Raw genomic sequence first — 9,336 nt, 5'->3', positions numbered from 1 at the left:
TTTTGACTTGTCGTCGTCTATTGAGTGTGGTTACACACAAGGATATAGATTCAAGGTGAAACATTTCATCTATATCCGGTAGCCATTGAAGTAGGGGACTTAGGAGGGTTCAAACCCAAGAGGGTACCGACTCTGAAAAGCAAGTCATGATAAAATCTGATATGCATTTCTGTATGGATTTGTGGGGGATTGTTAGAAAATGAAAAGTTTGAGGCATGTTTTAGACATGTTCTTGATGAAATTTCCTAAAACTAATTGTTGGAGGTTGTTCCTTGTAATGAGGACTTAAACTTTCATGTTTGGATCTAAGTCATTTTCTTAGTATAATTCATAAAGAAATTGAGTTGAAGTTAGTAGCTTGAAATGGGTTTGTGGGTTTTGTCCCATACTGATAAAGTAAAGAGGGGTGTAGTACTTTATATAGTACCATGTGCAAGAGTAGTATACCAACTTCTAAGGCATGTGGGTGTACATGGTGTTACTGTGTGCCTCACGTGCGCACATGCGCGGCCGCCGCCTCTCCTTGGCACAGCACGGGTCGGGTCGAAGGGCGATTTGGGCGAATATCTCGCGTACGCGAGGCGACCTGGGTGAGGAATTTTACTTAATGTTTAAATAAAATATTACTGACTTATTATATTGTTTTAATATGAATATTGAATCTGTATAACAGTAAGGATTAGTTATGCATTATCTGTTGATGGATTTGTTGAGACATCCATTATCCGTTGATGGATTTGTTGAGACATCCGTTGATGGATTTGTTGAGACTGATCCTGACACCCCTGGTCAGGATTTGCTGAAGCATATAAATCTTGATGACTGGATCAAAATTTGCTGAGTGCAAATACTGATGGGTTGGTTGTATCAAGATTTGTTAAATCCTGATACTAACTGTTACGTTTCAGGAAATATTTCATTAAATGCAATTTAATTCGGGATATTTATTTTAATTAATATAATATATATTCAGTTACGTTTTGTATTGTATTACATACTGAACAAAATGTTTGGAATAGTAAGATATTGCAATAACATACTTGAAAAACCTAGTTGCAATCTCTCTCTCTTTCTCTCCTCCATAATATACAGATAAGCATAGGTTTTCTGGGCGAATGAGCTTAGGTCGCTGTTGAGCTTTATGTATTTATGGATGAATTTTTTGTGCTATTGCATCCTGGAAGTGATTTTACTGCAACCCAACACAACGTAAGTGGGACAATAATCTCTTCAAGAACAGTCTAGACTTCTCGAAGGCTAGGCGCCTCAGATGTTCATAGTTTTTTCAGATTTGATAAAACTTCTGTTAGAAATAAGTGTTATATCCTCTCTTTGTCAATTCAGTTACTGACCATATATTATTGTTTCTGCCTTCGTGTTTTATTTCGTTAATTGGTTTATTGCATGTTCTTGTTAATCTTGATTATATAACTGTCTCATTATTGTGCATAGTGTTAGTTTACATACCCAAAAAGGTAATCAATACAACCAACGATATAACTTAAAAAGGTCTCAGCAAATGAATTCGACATATGTGTATGATTTTCAATAACTAAAGATTATTTTATAAATGCCAAATGTCCCTAAACTAAGATCGAATTCTCTTTTAATAAGCAAACTTGCTTAATAAGTGAATTTCACTAAAATGATGTAAATTTCGAGATGATACTTGAACAAGGTAATTATCAGTGTTAAAATATATTATGGACCATATCTCCCTAACATTTAGTAGCATCAAAAATAATGGTTCACATACATTTCTCAATTGGATTATATACTCATATGGAGGAGGTTAGTTATACGGTAGACTTTGTATATTTAGTATAGAGTATGGCTAGATTCTAGTTCCCTTTCTCCTCAAAATTGAACAGTTATAATTACCAAACCTATTAAATCGAAAGTCCGATTTGGACATCTAATTGAGAAACTTGATTCACTTGATTCATACTTTGTCTTGTTTCCCTACAGTCCTAATTTAAATTTTCAAGAACATGAATTCTGACTTTGTCTTGTACATGTAAACAAGTTATTCAAAATTAATTATAATATAAAGAGGTAATTTTGGTGCACATGTGCACAGAAACAACTAAAACTCGCGGATCCTCAAAAAATATCTTTTGGGTCTCATTCCCATGATGTACATCCCAGTCAAAAAAATCAGGATCTTCTTCATTCCCAACTTCGGCTACAAAAGTAATTAAACATATATAATTAATTAAACATATAGTTAAATGTTAAGACATTGAAACTATATTCACTTAAAAATAAAAATTGACTGAGAGAGTGACTCACTCTTTTGTCCAACAAGTAACGTGTTGCAATAACACATCTGATTGGAGTACAAAATAACGTTAAAATAATTTTTGACAGAATTTAGAGTGTTTCACAAGAGAAAATTACATCTTGCGATGGTACATTGAAAAATAAAATTTTATAATATTACCGTTGCATTTACATATAAATATAATATATATTACATATGTAATCTTTTATTTGGAAAAATGATAAACTTAAAATAATGATTGTTTAAATTATAAATGAGTGTAATCGTAAATTTCCTGTTGTTGAGGAAGTTGCTAAGCGCGAATTGATTTACAGTCTTTAGACCTCTGGATCATCATGTAGAAGAAAATTGATTGACAGACTTTTTTTCTTTTAAATAATGTTGGAGTTCTAACACATAATTGTTGGACAAAATATGTGAAATAAACATAATTCCATAATTCTTGCGTGTTATACTTTAACTATATGTTTAATTAATTTTTCAGTCGGAGTTGGATATTAAGAAGTTTTCAATCGTTGATTGGGATATCCATCATGGGGATGAGATCGAAAACCTATTTTATGAGGATCTTTGAGTGTTAATTTTATTCGTGCACATTTGCACCAAATTAACTTGTTTATATTACATTAGATTTTAAATATCTTTTGATTAATAAGGTTGACTTGTATCATATTACTTTACATCTTGTTAAATAAATTTAATTTTTAGGCTTAATAGATTGTTCACAATTATTAAAAGAAAGGTCACATCGTCATTGAAGAATTTAATGGAGGAATTGTATATTTTGAATAAACTAACGTGATAGGGAGTATAATCAAGTCCAGATCAAATTTTTTAGCCACGAGATCAGTATATAATCCCACACAGGATAATAATCATCATCTCTTCTCCATATTATTATCTTAATTTCAAGGAACATTTATATTATATCTTTTTTCGATTTCTTCTCCAAATATTTTCATGAGAGTCGGGAACTGAATAAAAGTTAATGTTAACTACATGCATGGTAAAACATAGATCATCAATATAATCAATAATACGAGAATGGAAACGGTGCGGTTAATTCTGGAATTATCAGCAAAACACGGATGGGAAGTCCACCACATGGACGTAAAAACCGCATTTCTAAATGGTGAAATCCAAGAGGAAGTATATATTTTACAGCCAGAGGGTTACGAGAAGAAGGGCCAAGAAAGGAAGGTCTACAAATTGTTGAAGACATTGTAGGGGCTTAAACAAGCCCCTCGTGCGTGGTATGCAAGAATAAGACGATGTCTTGAAAATTTGGGTTTTGAAAAATGTCCCTATGAACATGCTGTCTACACTAGGCGAGAAGGAAATGAATTTCTAATTGTTGGTTTCTACGTAGACGATCTTTTGATAACAGGATCAAGCCATGGAAATGTGAAGAAATTTAAGGATCAAATGAGGAGTGAATTCGATATGAGTGATCTGGGAAAACTAGCCTACTATCTTGGCATTGAGGTAGAACAACAACGAGGCAGTATTGAATTAAGGCAGACAGGCTACGCGAAGAAGCTACTTGAAAAGCAGAAATGTTGGGGTGTAAACCAACAAAATACCCCATGGAACCTAAAATTCAGTTGAGCAAAGATGTTACTGGAAAAGCTGTTGATTCTACCATCTATAAAAGTCTGGTTGGAGGACTCAGGTACCTTGTGCATACAAGGTCAGATATATCATACGCGGTGGGTATGGTGAGCCATTTCATGGAGAGACCGACTGAGCAACACTTAAGTGCAGTCAAGCGAATTTTACGTTATGTTGCAGGTACTTTGGAGTTCGGTTTGTCCTATTCAGAAAATTCTGGAAATCACTTGTTGACTGGTTATACAGACAGTGATTCGGGAGGGAACGTGGATGATCGTAAAAGCACAAGTGGTATGGCCTTTTACTTGAGTGAAAGCCTGATCACGTGGGTGTCTTAGAAGCAACGATGCATTGCATTGTCCTCCTGCGAAGCAGAATTCATGGCTGCAACGGCTACAACATGTCAAGGTGTTTGGCTCAAGAATTTACTCAGCATGATCATGGATGTTAACATTGGACCAGTGGTGATTTACATCGACAATCGTCCAGCGATAAACTTAGCAAAAACCCGGTATTCCATGGGCGAAGCAAGCATATCGATTTGCGTTTTCATTTCATTAGAGAGTGTGTGGAAATCGGGAAGATCATTGTAAGGTATATTGGAACAGGAGAGCAAAGGGCTGATATACTAACCAAGGATCTGTCGACTGCAAGGTTTGAGAAGATGAGGGAGTTAATTGTGACTCGTTTTTTTCAAAAAAGTTGTCATCGGAAAAAAATAAGGCTACCACCTTATTTTCAAGAGTATGAATAGGTACCAGAATGGAGTTGAAAATTATGAAAAGAATATCTCGACTAAATTCAAGAGTATGAATAGGTAACTGAATGGAGTTGAAAATTATGAAAAGAATATCTCGACTAAATTATTTGAGAATATTCGATGCATGAGACTATGTGTGTATTACTTCGTTCATCCCAAAAAAAAATATTGATAGTTTCTGATTTTATATTGCAAGACATATATCCAAACTATTTGAAGACATAAACATCAAATTATGTAAAGTTGAGATTATGTTGAGAAATTAAACATTGAGATTTGGAAAGTATATTAGGAAACTAATGATGTGCAGAATATACATAAATATTTTGTTTATAATAGAGCATGATAATTATGTTGCAACAATTTCAAAATCATGCTACCTGTTAAAGATCAAAAAAATATACCTTATCCCCTTTGTTTGAGATCACATAATCACATTGAGGGGAGGCCAAGAGAGTGTGCAAGGAGGTCTTAGCAATTATATCATCATATTCCGATATCAGTTTAAATATCCTTTCATCACTAAAAGGATACCCTTTGAATCCATAACGTTCAATAGTATCATAAGCATGGTCATTGTATTGCAAAACCCGGCCTGTTGAATCAACAATTAACAAGCCATGTGTATAACGAGATAATTTAGGGAAACCTCTTCGGAGCAAGCTTTTACTGAATGGTATGTCTGAAAATGGGATTGCAGTCCATGGCATAAGAGAAAACATTTTTTCGAATTGTTTTTGAGAGTCTCTGTGAAGAACATGTTTGTGACCAACATCTTTGGCAGCAATAAAAACGATCTCAAAACCATTTCCAGGATATAACTCACTATATTGATCCTCCAACAGTGTTACATCGCTTTCCGTCTTCCAAAGATCGTCAGTACTCAGCAGCGAGAAATATAAAACAAGAACCTTGCCGGCCAAATGCTCAGCTTTAACCTACAAAATATAGTAGACATATGATCAGCTACTGAGACTATAAATTGGCCTCGCCTTATTTGAATTATTTAGTTGGTAGTGTTTATATTCAGCAAAGATGTTAATAACCCAAATGTTTAGAGATGATTTTCCTTTTCAACTATTTAAAGTAAATTTGAGACCAAGCACTCTATTTTCTCAGTGCGTTTCGCTGAATTTTGTTTTTTTAGTAATACTAATAACATCAGGGTAGCCTTAAATGTGCATGAAGGGTGTCTTGTCATCTGACATGGTTGGCTTTTGTTGAGTGTATCCCACTCGTTCTTTGTTTATAATTTGTAACCTTATTATTCTGTAACCAAAAGCTTTCAACTATTAGCTTTCATAATGGCGAGAGGGGATAAATCTATTCAAGAAATGGAGGAAGCGTTTGCATTGGTCAATATTGATGAGGAACATGGGGGAATCAATTATGGGGGAACAACCGATGATCTGAGTGACATAGACACTAGGTGGTGCCTGGTAGGGAGGTTTCTCACTGACTCTCCTATAGATTTTCAAGCGATGCAGCACAAAATGGCATCATTATGGAGGCCAGGAAGGGGTTTATATGTGAAGCAACTTGAAGGCAACAAATTCTTATTCCAGTTTTACCATGAGATTGACATTAAGCGGGTAATGGAGGGTAGCCCATGGATGTTTGGTAGATTTCATTTGATCATGGAGAGGTTGAAAGAAGGTGACAATCCTAGGACAATGGCTATCAACAATCTAGACATCTGGGTCCAGTTACATGATATGAGTGCTGGTTTCATGTCATTACGTGTTGCCACTGATGTAGGTAATTACATAGGGAAGTTCATTGAAAGTGACTCAAACAATTTTACTGGGGTATGGAGGGACTATTTACGAATTAGAGTTACACTGCCATTGGATGTGCCAATTAAAAGACGCATGAAGCTTAAGAAGACGGAGGAAAATTGGTGCTGGGTTAACTTTAAGTACGAGGCGATTCCCACATTCTGTTTTATCTGTGGTATGGTCGGGCATGGTGACAAGTTCTGTGAGAGATTATTCGATAATCCAGGGGGAAATGTACAAAAAGCATATGGCTCATGGCTGCGTGCCGAACCAAGGAGGAAAACACATACAGTGGGATCAAGGTGGTTGAGAAACCCAAATTCCGTTCAGGCAACTAATTCCGGTGAGAAGTTTGGAGCAACCGCTGGAAAGATGAACTCCGTAATTGGTGGGACAATGCAACAAACCAGCGTGAATAACGGGATTGGATTAGATGGAGGTTCATTTCAAAAAGCTGATAACGCGGGAGGAGGTAAAGGAGATATGGTGGGAGTCAATAAAGGAGGAATTATAGGAGATAATGCACAACGTACTGATCTTAACGAGGGTAATGAGCATAATTTGAAAAATCAAGGAGATGGGAAAAAAACTGGGTTGGACTCTTCAGAATTATTTATAGTGGACCCTAAAAGGCGTAGATTGGGCCTGGACCAAACTGTAGAGGATAAACAGGAGTTCGAAGATGATACAAGCATGGAGACAGGGGAGGATAACCAAAGTATTTCAAAAAACGAATTTATGGCGGGTGCTGCACTGCAGACCCGTGTTAGGAATGTATGTGCATTAGTTTGATGATATGTTTAACAAAATACTTAAGTAGAAATTTAGTGTCTGTAGCCTCAACGGATAAGACCACTTTGGCTATCCGTTGATGGTGTAGCTTTACTTAGAAATAAGTCTAGTGTTGTAGCATATTTCAGTCTCTGTATTTAAAATGTAATTCTTGGAAGTTGAGAGAAACTATGAGTCATGTTGACTACTAGATGATATGCAGATAGGAAGGCCAATTGTAAATACTTCATGCCTTGTAATTTTGTATAAGTGAAGTGGTATCAACGGATGACTTAAAGACCTTCAACGGATGAGAAGCTAAGCTTCAACGGATGTCTCTAAAGCTTCAACGGATGAAAGCTTCAACGGATAACATCCTTCAACGGATGAGTGCATCAACGGATGAAAGCTTCAACGGATAACATCCTTCAACGGATGAGTGCATCAACGGATGAAAGTTTCAACGGATGTTCTGATGATTAGCCGTTGACAAGAGGTAGTTGTACCTACAGACAGAGGCACATGGGTTGATAGAGACAACTGAAATGTGGTAGCCGAATTTCAGGAACAACAGAAAAAGCAGTCGTTCTTCTCTGGTACAAAGATGCAATAGTCAACAAAGTACTGGAGTGAACAGGAAAAGAAGCAAGTGAAGATCTTATTTTATTACTGTATTTTATATTGTTCTTCACTTGTACACTTGGTAATATATAAACCAAGTAGAAGCTAGTAATCAGATGTGAGATTTTCCAGAGCTGTTTAGAAAAACATTGAGAGAAAATTCATCTAGTTTGTACTAGGATGCAGCTGTGATCAACATTGTTTAATCACAGATTTTCTAATATACCATCTCTGGTGGAACAACAAATCCACCAGAAAAGTTTTTAAGGTCTGTTGTGTTCTTTACATTTGTGCTTGAATATATATCTGTCTGCATTAGCTTAAAGCAATTCACACACTTGTTCTTCTTGAACACACAACTTTCATAAACTGCTCAAAACTTGAAAAAGTTTTGAGATTTACATTCAACCCCCCCTTCTGTAAATCTCATTGTTAGTCCACTAGGAATAACAATTGGTATCAGAGCAGGCTCTTGACATACAAAGAGTTTAAAGATCTTGGAATCTAACAAAGATGAGTAAGAAGGATATTGGAGTAAAGATCCCAGTTCTTGACAAAGACAATTATCACCATTGGAAGGTGAAAATGCACCTTCATCTACTCTCCCAAGATGAAGGTTATGTAAACTGCATTGAGAATGGTCCTCACATTCCCCACAAAGTAGCCACAGTTGCTACAGCCACAGTTGTTGTTGGTCAATCCATTCCAAAACCTAGAGCAGAATGGACAATGGAAGACACAGAAGAAGTCCACAAGGATAAGAAGGCTATGAACATTTTGTTTAATGGTCTTAACATGGATATGTTTGATAATGTGATAAATTGCACAACTGCCAAAGAGGTTTGGGACACAGTTCAACTACTGTGTGAAGGTACAGAACAAGTGAAAGAAAACAAAATGCAGCTTCTCATTCAACAGTATGAATACTTTCATTTTGAAGAAAATGAATCTTTAAATGAAACATTCAATAGGTTCCAAAAGCTGTTGAATGGACTGAAGCTGTATGGAAGAGTGTACCAGGTGAAGGATTCAAATCTTAAATTTTTAAGATCCTTGCCAAAGGAATGGAAACCCATGACTGTCTCCTTAAGAAACTCTCAAGATTATAAGGACTTCACTCTTGAAAGATTGTATGGAATCTTGAAGACTTATGAACTAGAGCTGGAACAGGATGAGGTATTGGAGAAGGGGAGAAAGAAAGGAAGTTCAGTTGCATTGGTAGCTGAAGATGAGAGGAAATGCAGACAAGAAACTGTGAGATCTACATCAAACTCCAAAGATGGTATAAGAAGTCAGGAATCAAGCAAGGGGAAAGAGCAAGTTGCTGAAAATGAAGACAACTCCAGCCAAGATGACTCAGATGGTATTGATGAGCATCTTGCATTTCTGTCCAGAAGATTTGCAAAGATGAAATTCAAGAAAAACACTAGAGCCACTAAACCTCACAAAAACACTGTGGACAAATCCAAGTTCAAATGTTTCAATTGTGGTATAAGTGGGACAACTTTGCG

At 36.1% G+C, this 9,336-nt stretch overlaps 2 protein-coding genes across 2 annotated transcripts in view; both read right to left on the bottom strand.

Annotated features, from left to right (window-relative positions):
- Positions 1–5,038: 5,038 nt before the first annotated feature.
- LOC141680962 (putative nucleoredoxin 1-2) lies at positions 5,039–5,856 on the bottom strand. The gene is made up of 2 exons (XM_074487034.1): positions 5,755–5,856; positions 5,039–5,593 (listed from the first exon to the last, which is right to left on the bottom strand). Exons 1-2 carry the CDS (start codon positions 5,854–5,856, stop codon positions 5,039–5,041), a joined length of 657 nt encoding a protein of 218 aa, XP_074343135.1.
- Positions 5,857–9,305: 3,449 nt separating this feature from the next.
- LOC141680961 (uncharacterized) overlaps positions 9,306–9,336 on the bottom strand; it is a 1,293-nt gene continuing 1,262 nt past the window's right edge. The window contains exon 3 of the mRNA XM_074487033.1: positions 9,306–9,329. Within this exon, the coding sequence (XP_074343134.1) occupies positions 9,306–9,329 (24 nt within the window). The remainder of the gene's footprint in view (positions 9,330–9,336) is intronic.

This window comes from Apium graveolens, chromosome 8, assembly GCF_009905375.1.
Source record: "Apium graveolens cultivar Ventura chromosome 8, ASM990537v1, whole genome shotgun sequence".
NCBI classification, from domain to species: Eukaryota; Viridiplantae; Streptophyta; class Magnoliopsida; order Apiales; family Apiaceae; genus Apium; species Apium graveolens.
This window is presented reverse-complemented; position numbering and strand designations above follow the sequence as displayed.